Here is a 16,426-nt window from a genome sequence, read left to right on the forward strand (position 1 = left end):
TAGCAACCCACAACTCTGCACAGAAAATAGGAGAGAGACCCCTAGCACACCACGATGCATGATACTGGCAGGGATATGTGTCACAAGTGGCCAAAACTGAGGGGGTATGATAAAGTATCACCACTAACCATCCCCACTAAGCAACCCCACTAAAAACCCATCCCTCTGCTTAAACCTCTCAAACTCTAAACTAAACACAACCATACCTCTACAGAACAACAAACTGCACACACTTCACTACACTGAAACAACAAAACAAACCACATATAGCCTTGCACAACATCACATGACAACTACTGACCGAAACATTCACACCTACACTCAGCAAATGGTTTCAACTGAACTGAAGCTGCCAACAGCACATCACAGCTCTCTTGCGCTTGTGTGCCGCGTTTGTCCTGCTCAGTCCCACTAACTTACCCTACCATCTTGTTTTTCAGATCTGCCAGAGGGCCAGGGGACCAGTCAGGTGGTGATAGTGCGAATTATAAATATCCTTTAACTTAACATAACATAACATAGATTACAGAGATTGCTTACCTCAGAGATCAACAGCGGGAAGATCTATTTTGCCTTTTTTGAAGGAATGTCAAGTGGTAAGCTTATCCATATCACCTGGGATTACAGTATTGACATTCTCTAGCAAAGACATGCAAGGAGTAGCAGTTAGTCCCTGACATTCCAGATATTCTAAATCTGCCTTGTTGGAGATAAGACTGATAGCAATTTCAGATATCATGTGCTCAAAGTTTTCAAAGAAAGTTCTGATAAGGTGTCCATCTTATCTTGAGAAAGGTCAGAAATGGGAGAAAAGGTTTGGGACTTAGCTAAATCCTTAAAAACTGTAAACATCTCCTTTGAAGGATTTGACACACTATTATTATAAAGAGATGTAAAGTAGTTTTGTCTTACAAATGGATTCTTTGAACACTCTATGTTGCATCCTAAATAGAAATTCCATTTCCTGATCATGCAATTGCAGCCATTTCCTCTCTATGTTCCTCATGGTTGAGTGTGTGGTTTCAATTTATTTTGAGAGCCAACCATGTTTACACTTACCATTCTTTCCGCAATTACCTAAAGAGGAGATATGGTATCTGATCAGAGTTTCTAGATAGCCAATCTGAGAAGAAATGAAGAGTACAGCCTTGCGCCTTGAAACACCTTTCACTTTTTAGGCACATTATAAAAACGCAATAAATGAATAAATACAGTTTTGGGCATCATTGTGAGTCTGCTACACTGGACACCCACATAGTGATCTTCATATTATGGCTTATTCACTGATCACTTTCCACCGATGGGGCTCAATCATGTGCCTGTTTACAGTGGACCGGTTAGGTAGCATCGGACTGGAAAAGAAAACCCTGTACTGTCTGACTAGATAACTAGAGAGGGATCCGAGATCCTTAAATTGCCAAGAGAAATGAATATCTGATCTAATGCATGTGAGTAGGAAATGTCACTAATGGTACAAGGCTTAAGTGATAAAGCCACGTGATCAATTATTGTGTGTTTGTATGTTCAGTGTGTTCAAAACAAATCTTCATGTCACCCAAAACTATACATTTTGGTGTTGACATCCAAAGATTAGCCAACACCTCTGCAAATTGATCAGTGAAGGTGGTGTTTACATTGAGAGTCTATAACTCAGCCAAATGCTGAAGGAATCATTGATTTGTAATGTAGCTTTTGCCAACAATGGTCATGTATCTTATATCCTGGGTGTTTTGTTTTTACATTATATGTACATTTTGACCGTAAATAATTGCCATTGCACCCACCACTGTGTTAGTCTGATTGTGATTGTGTTAAAATACCCTGCATGGGAAGCAATATGTCCTTAACCAGTGAAGGATCAGTAGCCCACAGCCAGGTTTCAGTGTGACACAACATGTTAAGTGCATTTCCTGTGATTAAATCATACATATACATTTTCTTACCATCAATCTGGTATTCAAAAGTATACAATGTATAGATTTTAAATCAGAGTGAATGCTGCTTGAAGAAGACCTAACAGTCTTCTTAAAAAGTATCTATTTGCAGAGTTGAAAATGTTTGAGATTGTCTGGTTGGAGTTTAGGTTTCATGCTGTTCAGCAAGTGATAATCAGATTAAAAATAGGGCAATACGTCTTTTACCTTTGGAATTCACAACACAATAAGCAGTTGCTTGGCACTCAGCCCATTTCTAGCAAAGACAGACTCAACAGAATTGCCCTTGGCAAGCTTTAGATATATGATATGTCATTTATAACGCGCCTGTACACAAGTCTTTCTAGGCGCGACAAGACAAGGGAGGGAAGACGGAGGGAGGACAAGACAGCTATCTTACTAGGCCTTGTGTCATTCAGATTGTGAAAGTGCAACAATGCAAAGGGCAGGGAAAAGGGGGACGGGGAAATGCCAGGGAAGGGAGAAGTGCAATCAGGGCAGCATGCTCTGAGTAAATGCAGGCATGGCAGTGCAGCTCTGGGTAAGTGCAAGGAGGTAGGGGACTGTAGGGTTACAGTTACAGACCCTAAGTGTGCGGTAAGCCTGAAGGCGATGCCGGGGATACTGATCATCGAGGAGCCTGGTACCCAGTGAGGCTCTGAGAGTAGCCAGGCAACCAGTTGGCACAACAGACAGGTAGTTCAGCAGGGGAGTGAGAGAGAGAAAGCAGTCGAGAAAGGGAAGGTCTTGAGCTGCTTCTGGAACTTCAGGTGGTCCAGCTCAAGTTTGAGAGGGACACGGTAGCCATTCCAAAGGGAGGCACCTTCAGAGAAGAGAGATCTACTCCCAACTCTCTGCCTGGAGAAGTGTCTGACCCTCAGAGAGTTGGAGGTAGCTGAGTGAAGGGCTAGCGAAGGAAGATATTTTGGAAGAGAGAGTTGGATGTAGTGCGGGCACCGGCCCGAGAAACCTTTGTGGACGATGCAGAGGGCTTGAACTTGATCCTTGCAGCCACTGGGAGCCAGTGGAGAGGTTTCAGTGCTGGAGATATACGGTCCCTGGGGTTGAGGCCAAAAACTCTTGCAGTCCTGCTCTGGATTATTTGCAGGGGGCGGAGAGTAGAAGAAGGCAGATTGAGAAAGAGGCTGTTGCAGTAGACCAGCCTAAAGAGAACCAGGACTCTGGAGACAGTGATCTTCTGGGGGAAAGTGACAAAAGGAATAATACCTCTGAGGATATGCAGCTGGTAGTGGACCTTCTTGGAAAGTTCTGTGATGTGAGGAAAGAAGGGAGAGTGGGATCAAAGATGACACCAAGGTTTTTTGCCTCAAAGGAAGACGGGGGAAGAGGGTCCAAGTAGGCTGGCCAGAGTGAGAGATTGAAAGTGGGAGCATGGGTCTCAATGAGAAGGATCTCCATTTTACTGGCATTAAGGCAGAGATTGTTGGAGGCACACCAATCCTGAATCATGGACAGACAGACAGTCTGGAATGAATGAGAGAGAGCAGTGGAGGCTAAGGGGAGCCTGAAAGAGAGCTGAGTGTCATCTGCATAACACTGAAAGTTAGAGCAGAAGGGAGAGATCAGGTGGGCCAAGCAAGCCAAGTAGACATTGAAGAGCCAGGGTGAGAGTATAGAGACCTGGAAAACACCACATGTGGAGAGAGAGTTGGTGGAGAGAAAGGACACAAGTTCGACCTCAGAGATAGGTCCAGGAGGAAGGAGGTCAACTACGCCCGATTCTATTGATCAGGATGGCGTGATTGACCGTGTCAAAAGCAGAGGAAAGTTCAAGGAGGATGAGCAGTGAAGATTAGAGAGCAGATCTTCACTGGTGTTCAGGAGAGCAGTTTCCATGCCTCTGGCTGCTCTGAAGCCAGACTGATGGTCATGGGGACAACCAACCGATTCAGTGTTGAGAATAGGTTGGGAGATGGCCAGCATTTCCAGGAGTTTGGCCAAGAACGGAGTGATATAGATCAGGCAATAGGTTTTTAGGCAGGTAGGATTGACAGAAGGATTTTTAGGGAGGGTGTGCACAAGGGAGTGCTTGAGAGAGGGGAAAGATCAAGTGGCAAAAGAGTGACTGCAGAAATCTGCCAAATCCGGAGCGAGGGTGTCAATGTGGTCCTTGATGGTTCTGGAGGAGCAGGGGAGCACCTGTTTGGATGACACTTTCATAGATCGGATTTGTCTAGAAACATCATCAGGTGTCAGAGAGAAAGAGGAGAAAGGAGTAGGAGAGGCAGAGGCGGACAGAAGGGGGCCGAGAGAGGTAGAGGGAGAGGAATAGGAGAGTGAGGACAGGATGTCTGGAGTTTTAGTAGTGAAATGAGAGGCCACAGCCGTACAGAGAGCCTGGGAGGGAACATAGAGAGGTGGATACTGCAGAAGGATTGGCCAGCTCCTTCCAGGTTTTAAGAGTGTTTTTAGAGGCTGCAGAGATGCAGGCTTGGATGTGGACTCTCTTCTTGGACAGGACAGAGAGTCTGTATTGCCTTTATAGCTGACGGCAGGCCAGTTTGTCAGAGTATGTGCCCAAAGCTCTCCACTTCCTCTGAGCCACCCTGCACTTATTTTATTTTTTGGTGTTGTTTTTTTCTTTTTCATTTGTATAGCGCACACAAACCCTCAGGCATCAGGGTGCTGGAGAAAACCAGTTACAGGCAGTCCGGGGGCAAGGATCACAAATAGTAACATACAGAGGTGATTAATTTCAACTTGTACTACACATCACATCAGAAATTATATTAAGTGGTCAGGTTAGACAAACAGCCAGGTTTTGAGGGCTCTGCGGAAGTCCCAGTAGGATTTCTCAATTCTTAGTGCATATGGGAGGGGGTTCCATTGCTTGGGAAACTGGTCCTAGCTGCTTTGGCTCATTTAAAGTTAGTATGAACCAGCCTATGGTTGTGCAGGGTTCTGCTGGGCCTAGTTGATTGGGTTTTGTCAATTCTTTGCACCAGGTAGGGAGGATCAGAAATGGAAATACATCTGTGAGGAATTGTGGTTGTCTTGAAGGAAATTCTTTCTCGGATGGGGAGCCAGTGTACTGCTCTGCGGGCAGCTGATATATGTTCTAATATGGGAATGTTGAAGGCAGCTCGCAGATCGTTGTTTTGGATAGTCTGAAGTTTCTGTAAAGTGTGGGCCGAGGCTATGGTGAAAAGTACATTACAATAATCCAGCCTAGCGCCCACCACTGCTCGAGCAATTGCCAGGCAACTATCTGTATATAGGAAGGGTCTGGGGCATTTAGGAGTTTTTAGTTGAGTAGGCTATTGAAGAGGCTATAGCATTTACTTGATGGGTTACGGAGAGTGTTGCGTCCAAGTATACTCCAAGGGTGTTTACCACTGGTGAGACTGGGATCACAGTGCCATTGATGTTGACGGTCCAATTTTGTTAGCACAGTGGAGGGCACAACGATGCGTTTTCTCATCGTTGAGGCAGAGGCCATGGATTGCCATCCAGGCTTGGATGGTGGCATAGGTAAAACTCAGTATGGTGTTGTCGTCGGGGTAGGTGCCATAGAGGGTCGGGGGGGGAATCTGTTTGTCATCAGCATGGTTGGTATATGTGGTTGGGTGGTTTTAATGTCACAACAGAATTGGGTTAGAAGAATTCCCATGCTTCTTAACAGTACATTCCCAACCACCTATTGTTCATCATGTTGGTGGTTGCAAAGAACCACGGGAAATCCCACTGTTCAACCAAACCATAGTACTTCCATGCCAAATCCTATCATTTTCATCTCACCGCAAGTCAGTCTAGTAAAAAGGCCTTGCCTGTAATGTTAATCAGGAAGAAGAATAGGGCATTAGGAGCTGAGGGTGAATGTCTGGGCAGGTTAAGGCATGGGCTGCGTTGTAGAATATTCGTTGTCAAGAGATTGCATTTTTCATAAAATCCACTTCATCTCAGTTAGGCTGAACAGCCAAAAAGGAGCTAAGAGACTTTACCTTTCACAGGTAGGCATAACACCCCATTCCTTCATAACCTGGGTACTAGCACAGGACATTTTATTAGCCTTTCCACCCCTCCCCCCATTACGCAGGCCCTGCTTTCCATCTTAATTAGGACCATCTCCTCTCAATAATTTACACTGTTCACATTATCCTCACTGCGGGCCATCCCACACATAAGAAAAACTGCTGTATATATGCCATGTAATTACTATAACTGATTAGTACCAACATTTCATATCAGGCCAGATAACAACAACATCATTGAAACTCTAGCACAACCACATGGGCCATAGTACTGAAACATATTTTCAAGATAATTGTACCATATATGTAAAGTTTTAATTTAAAATCAATTCACAAAATGAAAATACAAAAAAAGACTAACATTACCAGTGTGTGTTTACAACTTCCAATATTGATATTACCATCTGTCAGAACTTTAGGACTGAAATAAGTGCCACAAAATCAGCAACAAACACAAGAGAATACAACATTACAAATGGCTAATTCTCATCTGCCTGACAAAACCACAGATCAATACCCAAACTGCAATAAGTCAAAACCCCACATTGAGTACCTCCACAAAAGGTAGGACAAAATACAACACAAGTGGAAGACGCAGAGGGGTCTCAAATAAGACAATAGCGATATTGGCACCATCACCTTGAGATCAGCTAATAAGAACACATCCACCACCATTACCCGGTTCACAGAACGTAATGTGGACCTAAACTTTTAGAACAATTCTGGACTGACCATCGCCTAATCACAGCGATGCAATCATTGACCAAGAGAGCAATAACCCACCTAAAATCACATTTGTAACATAAGGATATAGATATAGATATAGATATATTATTTTTATCGCGCTCGTATGCAAGTTTCTGAGCACGACAAGGCAAGGGAGGGGAACAGGGGAGAACAAAACAGCCATCTTACTAGGCCCAGTGACATTGAGAACGCACAAGTGCATGGGAGAGAGGGAGGGCAAAAGTGCATGTAATGGGGGAGAAGTGGAAAGTGTGAAGCAGAGGGAAAAAAGATAAATAACAATATATAATAAAGGCAACAAACAGTGGTAGTGCAGCCAGCAATTTGCAAGTGCTAGGTTTAAGGCAGCAGACAGGGTAGGTCTGATAAGTGCAGGAAGAAAAACGGGGGCTGTATGGGTACAGATACAGACCCCAGTGCAAGGGGTGGGCCAGAGGCAGAGTGGGAGGGTGGCAGGGTGAGCAGGTACCTGGGCCTGGAGAACAGAGGGTGGTCAGGTGCACGGTGCAGAGAGAGAACAGATCAGCAGGGGAGAGTGGGAGCGAAGGCAGAAGAAAAGAGGAAGGTCTTGAGGTGCTTCCGGAACCGGAGATGGTTCTCCTCAAGTTTTAGAGTGCAAGGGAGGCTGTTCCAGAGGGAGGCCGCAGCCAAAGACAGAGATCTACTCCCAGCTCGTTTCTTTGAAAAACGGACCCTGGGGGAGTTGGAGGTAGAGGAGCGAAGAGCTCGAGAGGGGAGGTATTTGCGGGTGGATAGCTGAAGGTATTTTGGACCCAGGCCCCAGAAAGCCTTGTGGACAATGCAGAGGGTTTTGAATTTAATCCTTGCATCCCACTGGGAGCCAATGGAGAGATTTCAGAGCTGGAGAGATACGATCCCAGGGCTTGAGACCCAGGACAAGTCTCGCAGTCCTGTTCTGGATTCGTTGCAGAGGGCGGAGAGTAGAGGCAGTTAGATTTAGAAAGAGGCTGTTACAATAGTCCAAGCTAGAGAGAACCAGAGCTTGGGATACCATGAGCTTCTGGGGGAAGGAGAGGAAAGGCAGAGTACCTCTGAGGAGGTGCAGTAGGAAATTTGACTTTTTAGAGACCTCAGAGATTTGGGCGGAGAAGGAAAGGGTGGAGTCAAAGATGACCCTGAGGTTCTTAGCCTCGCAGGTGGGGGTAGGAGGAGGGCCAAGGGAGGCCGGCCAGAGAGTGAGAGGAAAGGATGGTGAAGGTGTGCCGATGAGGAGGATCTCCATCTTGCTGGCATTCAGAAAAAGATCATTGGCGGCACACCAATCTTGAATGGCAGTTAGGAAATCAGAGATGAGAGGGGGAGAGGAGGTGGCATAGGGCAGCCTGAAAATGAGTTGAGTGTCATCAGCGTAGCACTGTAAATTTGAGCAGAAGGTGGCAATTCAGTGGCCGAGAGTTGCCAGGTATTGGTTGAAAAGCCAGGGCGAGAGGTTAGACCCCTGGGGAACACCACAGGTAGAGAGGAAGATGGATGAAAGGAAGGACCCAAGTTGGACCTGGGGGGTTCGATCTGAGAGGAAAGCAGTCAGCCAGGCCAGAGCCTGATCAGTGCTTCCCAGGGATTTCACAGAGACGATTGAGCAGGATGGTATGGTTGACCGTGTCGAAGGCAGCAGAGAGATCGAGGAGGATGAGGACAAAGGGAATGTTAGAGCCCAGGTTGGAGAGCAGATCTTCACAGATGTTCAGGAGAGCAGATTCCGTACTTCTGGCACCTCTGAAGCCAGACTGGTGGTCATGGAGACAGCCAACAGAATTGGAATGAAGGTTAAGCTGAGAGATGGACAACTTTTCAAGGAGTTTGCCCAGAAAGGGAGTAATGGAAATTGGGTGATAGCTGGACAAGAAGGATCAGCAGTGGGTTTCCTGAGAAGAGGATGCACAAAGGAGTGCTTCCGAGGGCAGGGGAAGCATCCCAAGACAAAGGAGTGGTTGCAAAAATCAGCAAGGGTCGGAGCGAGGGTGTCAATGCTGTCCTTGATGGTTTTAGAGGAACAGAGATGAACCTGTTTTGATGAGGCTTTCATAGATCTGACTTGTCTAGCGACCTCGTCAGGGGAGAAAAGAGGAAAGAACAAGAATGATGATGATGGTGGGGGGGTGGCTAAAGGAGGGCCAGCAAGCACAGATGGAGAGGGGAGAGGATGGGTGTGGGTGGAGACGGTGGACAGGATGTCCTGGGCTTTTTAAATGAAGTGAGAGGCAAGGGCATTGCAAAGAGCCTGGGAGGCAACAGCAGGGGTAGAGACTGCAGCAGGGTTGGCCAGCTCCTTGCAGAGTTCGGCCGTGTTGTTAGATGCCGCAGAGACAGAAGCTTGAATGTGGACTCTCTTCTTGGTGAGGACAGAGAGTCGGTATTGCCTTTGTAGCAGGTGACAGGCCAGTTTGTCACAGGATGAACAGGAAGTCCTCCATTTCCTCTCAGCTGCCCTACACTTAACGTTTAAGTGTAGCTAGGTCAGAGTCATACCAGGAATTAAACTTGGCTTTGGACTTCAAACGCATCCTCATGACAGGGGCAAGAGCATCAAGCGTATCAGAAATTGAATGGTAGAGCAGACACAGGGCTCTGTCAGGATGTGAGACAGCCAAAGGTGGGGGGGGGGAGAAAGTGGTGGCAAAAGCCTCAACAGACAAACGCTTCATGGGCCGGATGTCCAAGAAGGTAGGTGGCAGTGTTGGGGTAGGCTTGGGAGGATGGACATGGAGAGGGAGTTGCAGAGGTCACGGAAGAGTACAGAGGAGGAGCAAGTCTAAATGTATATTGAGGTCACCAAGGAGGAGCTGAGTGGTAGAGGCCAGGAGGGAGGAGGAGAGATCTGCCCACTCAGTGAGAAATTAGGTGATTTGACCAGGAGCTCCATAGATGGTAACCACAGTAAGAGAATGGGTATTCAAAAGAGGAGTAGGTCTGAGTGGGAATGATAAAGGCAGGAATCCACTCCGGAAAGATCAGCGCTACCCCCCCCCCCACCGGACCGGGAGGATATGGGTGCTGAGAGGATCTTGTAGCCATCAGGGAGGAGAGTGTCAAAGCTCATAACAGAGCTGGCCGTGAACCATGTCTCAGTAAGACCAAGGACATCAAGGTCTAGTTCTTCAAGGAGGTGGCAGATGTCAGAGGAGTGTTTGACAGCAGAGCGAGAGTTGAGAGTTGCAATATGAACAAGGTTGCCAGCCTTAAAGACCTTCCTGGGAGCGGTACAGATCAGAGGTATGCCCTACGGAGGAGAAAGAGCCCTAGGAGGGGCAGAGGAGGAGGAGAGAGAGGGCAAGGTAGCCAATGGGGGAGGGGAGGGGACAGCAGGAGATGAGAAAATTGATGAGGCAAGGGAAGCGCCTATTAAAGAGGAGGAGATTGCAATACCAGTAATAGGACTACTTCTGATTATAATAAAATAGTAATAATAATAATACCTGTGGCATTCACTTGTCTTACATCCTCAGGCCTACGCATGTCTGCAATATGTGACTTCATGTAAAGGAGATGAAAGGGCTTATCTTTGTTGCCTGGTGAGTACATTGGGGCTCATTGGAGAAAACGCTAGCAGAAATATTTACAAGAAACAAATGTACATAGCTACGGCCAGTGTGTTCCTTTCAATACAAGTCAGAGCATAGCGCCTCCATATTGCAAAAACATGCCATAGCTTAGCATAACATACAAATGGTAATGTAACCAAGCAAAAAGGAATGTAAAGGTAGCATGTCCCAAAAAAGATATCACACACACATACACATTTTTTCCACCTTGAGGGGACTATATGTTGTTACCAGGCTTGCCAGGACCAACCGTTACAAATAACGTCCATGGCGTGTGGCTTGTGCTGGGGGAGTGTGCATGGATAGGGCTCCTGGACTGAGGGTTACATATGAGCAGAGTGTCTCCTCTCTTTGTCGCAGGATAACTGGAAAATACACCCAGAGAAGGTGCATGGTGTGAAAGTCTAATATATTTTTTTTTTTTTATTTTGTTGGCCCAGAGGCATACGGGTGCAATAACATTAACAATAGTATTAATCTGCTCATTAACACAGAAAAATTGATTCCACTTCTGATTATGGGTTGTCTTAAAGTACTGTTGGGTACTGCAGTTAGATGCACTATGACTCGATAGTACAAAATGTAACTCTATGAAAGGTGGTTTGGAATATAAGCAAATGCATGCCTTGGATCATGAATATTCTATTTAACTAAGTTGTATAAGGAAGAACAACATACCTAATGTAGAGTCTTAGAGGTTACTACAGCGTGGGATTTCTTTTTCTAAGAATAGCGACAATGATTAATTAGTGTAACTATTTAATTATATCAGTTTTTTTTATTAGGTAGTGCTATAAGGGCTGCCTGTAACCAAAAACGAAAAACTAATGGCAACGGGGAGTGCAGACCGGAGAGAGGTAGGATGTGAGGAGGGTGTATTTGGCTTTTTTATCTATGGACCGACCACAAAAGGCCAACCTAATACCTTTGGCCATTCCCACCGACTACGTGCCCCTCCCTGCCCAAAGCACAACCACTGGGATCTCCTTGAGCTATCTCTGTACTTGTTTGGGGATGTCAATGGTATTTGTAATCATCGTCCAGAAGAAAATGGTTTCGTTACAGCTATAAACCCACTCCTGGTGTAATAAAATCTCTTAACCAAGTTTTCCTTCAGCCGCTTGATGTATAAGCAGTTTGTGGGTCCTTGCACTGAGTTCTGTTAAAAACATGCACTGACAAAAGCTAACAGTTTTGGCTTCGGAACGAGCATTAGCTAGGCATTTGCAAGGTACTGCTCTAATATGTCAGTATAGTATGCTAGCATTTTATTGCCAGGAGTTACCATTATACAGTGCTTAATAAATGCCTATTGCTATGGAGAAAATCATGGCCTTGGCAACTCATTTATTTGGTATTAGTATATTTGTTTGAATACATTTGGCCGAATGGTACATTTGACCAAATTTGGTCTGTACCATTTGACCGAATATATTCGAACAAATTGGCTAATACACACAGATCATGGGGAGCGGTGGTTGCGGGGGTGTCCCCCGCTCCCCATGATCGGTTTGTATTGACCTTGGAGGTTGTGGGGGTGTTCCTCGCTTCCTCGATATTGGAGGCGGAGACAGGAAAAAAAAAACGGACCCTGCAGCGTCAGAGCCGACCCGCGTTAGAGGGATGGATCCGGTGCCGCCGGGCTGAAGTGGACCAGGCGATGGGAATCTGGTAAGTGGGGAAAGGGAGTGAGTGGTGGCGGGGTTGGTTTGAATGTGTTTCAGCCTCTGAGAACTGATCGCATGCGGGCTGGTTTTTTTCGATCAGTTTGCCGCAATCACTTCTCAGGTGGCCAAACGTACCCAAACCATTAATTCACTACATAGAGTTTAGAATCCTTTCATTGATTGTGTGAAAGAGAGAGAGAGCAAAGTTTCACAGGCCACAACTATTGAGAAGGTTCTTATTAATATGAAGCAACACTCACCAGTGGCAGAAGGATATCATTAATACAATGCACCTTGAACAATAAAGTTTGTTTGAATGTAATTATTATGGGATGAACTCCATGGTCCTGTATATTCACCTTGATCATTCCCCCTGTCTAGGCTATGCGTTGTGTTTTATTGGTTTACGTTTTAATAATGGACTTTCAGTAAGGCAACCCTGTTTTATGTTGGAGACCTATTTTTTGTTAAAGTAATAAAACTACAAATGATGCTTTAAAAAAAAGATATGCCTAAACCATGCCTAGAGAAATGCCAAAACTGTTGGCTTTGCCCATGCATTTATGTGACGTTTTGGAGGGCAGGAACTCACGGGAGTGGCACTTCTAAACACGCTATTGATAATGTGATTATGTGAAATAAATGTGCATGCTTTTGGTGTGGTGATTTCAAATAAACAAAATTTGAATGAAATAGTGCAGCATAATTACATCTCTGAAACCGGCAAATGATGGGCCCTATGTGGTCGTGAAAGCTAGCAACCAAAAGGATGAGTAAGTCTTATAAAGGTATCTCTGCAAAATCACTTTTATTTGTTTTGTTTAATATGCCTGTGCATTATCATTCAAAACAATTCCAAATCCAAAGACAATGCAATACTAGTTTATAAATCTGCACCGTTCTGAGAAACATATTTTCCAAATCATTTGTTTTTAGGACTTGTTTGACACAATCACTTGTTGGCAAATTATTATTGAACCATATGTCTTTTAAAGGTTAAAGAACGGAAAGAGAATGCCTGGATTGAACACGATGTCTGGAGGATGGAAATTTATGTTTGCTTGGGAATTTTAGGACTTGCCATTTTGGCAGTTCAAGCAGTGGCTTCAATCCCGTCAATCAGCACCTCATTATCCTGGAGAGAGTTCCAGTACATCCAGGTAACCCTGTGACTATTTACATTTAACTTGTGTGTGTTTGCTAGCAGCAGGTTATTCTGATTGTAATTTAACTTGCTTATAAGCTTTACTCAAAAGCAAATTAGATATAATAAAACAAAAATATATTTTGATAGCATACACATGAGAACGAGAAACGACAAGGCCCAAATGATTCCTGCAAATACAATTTATCACCACACAGAACAAAAGATTTCAAAATACATGAGATACAAAACACATGGACATGGATTGTAAATTTCAAATCTGCATTAAATAGCACCTGATTCCAGGTGATTCCAGGTGGTTTCTTGTACCTGGATGCAGTCTTCCATTGGATACAAGTAACATATGCACATGTCTGCGTACATTTATGTATGAACATGCATCCATTTTTACTTAATGTGACAAGTCACAAGGTGTCATTAATTCTCCCCAAAGGGGAGCCCTTTTTCATGAGTCTAGGGAGGTACATCCAATACCCAGTAGTCCCTCTATGGGTGGTTTAATGTGGGAGCACCTCATGGGGAGGGACTCCCTCCTTGGGGACAAGGACGTCTATCTTGGGGTTAGCCCAGAGAATAATAAAAGATCTCCACATTCTCTAGCCTATCCTTCCATCCCAGACCTTCTTCTTGAAAGCAGAACCATAAACTACTCTGATGCAAAAGAAACAAATGGCTTTGAAAACACCAAGACGAGGAAGAACACAGAAAACACAAAGACTGCTCCCCATATAGGTACTAAGACAAGGTGGGCCTGAGGAGGCATAGAGATAAACCTGTCAAAAGTACCAAGAGACTTTGACATTGCACCCCTCAAGAATTGGCTACATTGGATTCCAAGATGGCCACCGCCTAATGAACACTGTGGCTCCTGAGCTCCCGAGCTCCCGGACCGTCTCCTACCCTAATGGTGCTAACGCGGTCCCGACGCTGACTTTGCTCTCTCCGGCAATCACCCTTGGAGCCTGTTTCCCCGACCGCTGAACCACCCGGGGGCAATACACAGGGACACCGGCGGGGCCCCTCAGCAGCGTGGCTCACCCAGGCGGACCTGTCCCGAGCTGAGTCATAAGGGCACCCATAGTTACTCAGACCCGGCGGCATCGGCAGCAGAAGGAGAGCCCAGTGGGGCGCCGTACTGGAGGGCCCTCCACTGGCAGGTACACCAGGCGGGACCCAGAATCATTGAGTGGCTGGCCCGCAGGGCCCTGGCACTCCCCGGCTGCAGTTACAATCGTGGCGGGAGACCTGAGAGAGCAGGCTGCGGTGGATAGCTGCGTGGTTGGCCCAAAGGGCTCTAGCAAAGCACGGCTGCCGTCACCCACGCGGCCGGTGACCAACGACAGCAGGTGGCGGTTTGCAGGGGCAGAGGGAGCCCATCACTGGGGGGCGGACTCAGGGCTGGCAAGCTGGGGGGCACCCTGTGACATACATCCAGCACAAGCAGCTTGTCGGCCAGGTAGGATCAGAGGCCGGCGCGCCACGTGGGGAGGCCCCACGCCCCCAAGCACAGAAGCGTCCCCACTCTCCCCCCCCCCCTCCCCCACCAGGCTCATCACGGTCCTAAACCCACGGAAGCGGGCTGGGAGCCCCTCAATCCCCTAAAGATCCACCGGAGCAGCGGGGGGGCTAGAGTCTGCACTGAGAGCTCCTGATCATGCCTCCCATTACCCTCAGAACTGCCCCTGATCACCACAAACCGGGGCCTAAGCAATATACCCATGCGACTCACCTGGGGAGCACGGACAGCGCTCAGGCCGGATAGAGACGCACAGTACGCCAGGGGAAGCCAGGAGAGGGAGAGGCGCTGGCGGCCTCCATCTGTGGCAGGCAACAATATCCAAGATAGCAGAGACTCCACTGCCACTTTATCACATCACGCTATTCCACTCGAGTGGAAAACAAACCAGTCTCTGGCCCTCCATCATGCCCAGGAACAGAGCTAAAGAGCCCCCCTCAGCCCTTAAAAATCCCAAGAAGACCCAAGATGGCTCCCTCACCAAAATCTGGGCCAAGGACCATGAGGCAGAAGCTGACCACCAGGGTGACCACCAGCAGGAGATTGGGCAAGCGACCAGGGAACAGACCCTCACCTCGAACAACAGGACAGACCCGTCACAATTCCCTGGGGAAGTGGTGGACAAAATCACGATGGCAAGTCAGAAACAGATAGACATCCTGAGGGAAGACCTGGCCGAGGGGTTAAAGAACATAAAGAGGGATATCCATAAAGTCGAAGAGAGAGTGGACACAAATGAGCGGCTCATCCAGGAGCTGACCGAGGACACAAGGAAAGCTGAGAACCTCCTGGAAATTCTGGCGCTGGCCACCCAGAATTTGGAGCTGCAGGCCGAAGACTTGGAGAACCGCTTTTGAAGAATCAACTTTCGAGTCAAAGCGTTGCCAGATCCGTTCAGGCTCAGGATCTTGCACAAACTCTCACAGCTGTCTTCAGGGATCTCCTGGATGTGGACACAGCCATAGATTTTCAGATCGACAGAATCCACAGAGTGGGACCCCGCCGGCCACACCAGGAACCAGACCCAGGGGTGTTCTGGTGGCATTCCACAGTTATGTCGCAAAAGAAAAGATCCTGGAAAAAGCGAGACAGGCCAGCCATATATCTTACAACGGCACTGAGATATTCTTATATCAAGATCTCTCCCAAATAACCCTGAAAAAAAGGAGACGGATGTGCCTGGTATTGAAATACCTTCACGAAAAGCAGATTGAATACAGATGGTCCCACCTGTTCTGCTCATTCTTCCAGTGGCAGGGAAGACAACACAAGATCACGTCATGCAAACAAGGCTTAGACTTACTGGGAATCAAGGAGCAATCATCAGTGACCCCTGCCGGCCCTCCGGCCCGGCACAACTCGTACAACTCTTGGGAATGGTCTACAGTTAAGCCCAAGCGATCAAGGAAAGCGGTCCCCCTGAAGGAGGGCCGCAACCCATCGGAAAGGAGCCGGCCCATTAGTCAAAATGGTTCGCCTGAAAGCCAAGCCGGCACTGGACCCTCAAAATCATAGGGGCAACAGCACAGTGAGTCCAGGGAGGGAACTCACTACACAAGGTTGAGGCACCGGAGGAGGGTAGCAAAAGCAGTTCTGAATGTTCACTGTGGGGAAGGGAGGGGGAGAGTCACTTGGGATGGGATTGGGAGATCCTGTGTTGGGAAGATCTGGGATAACTTAAGGGATCCGCTCTCGTCTTTTGGGAACGAGGGGGGCATGTTGCCAGCTGGGCTCACCCAGGGGAATACCAGAGTTGTTGAAGGGGGGGGGAATTCCGGGGCAGGAGGGAGAGTGGGGTAGGTCGGAAACACTCATCTTAACCTCGGTATCGGGGCCCCAAAG

General features: G+C 46.9%; 1 protein-coding gene across 2 annotated transcripts in view; it reads left to right on the plus strand.

Moving 5' to 3' along the window:
* The window catches only part of STEAP1 (STEAP family member 1), a 134,602-nt gene that overhangs the window by 90,090 nt on the left and 28,086 nt on the right, over positions 1–16,426 (plus strand). For both annotated transcript variants that reach the window (XM_069648359.1, XM_069648361.1), the window contains exon 4: positions 12,899–13,063. In XM_069648359.1, coding sequence (XP_069504460.1) covers positions 12,899–13,063 — 165 coding nt within the window. The remainder of the gene's footprint in view (positions 1–12,898; positions 13,064–16,426) is intronic.

This window comes from Ambystoma mexicanum, chromosome 2q (genome assembly GCF_040938575.1).
Source record: "Ambystoma mexicanum isolate Mex_15411 chromosome 2q, UKY_AmexF1_1, whole genome shotgun sequence".
NCBI classification, from domain to species: Eukaryota; Metazoa; Chordata; class Amphibia; order Caudata; family Ambystomatidae; genus Ambystoma; species Ambystoma mexicanum.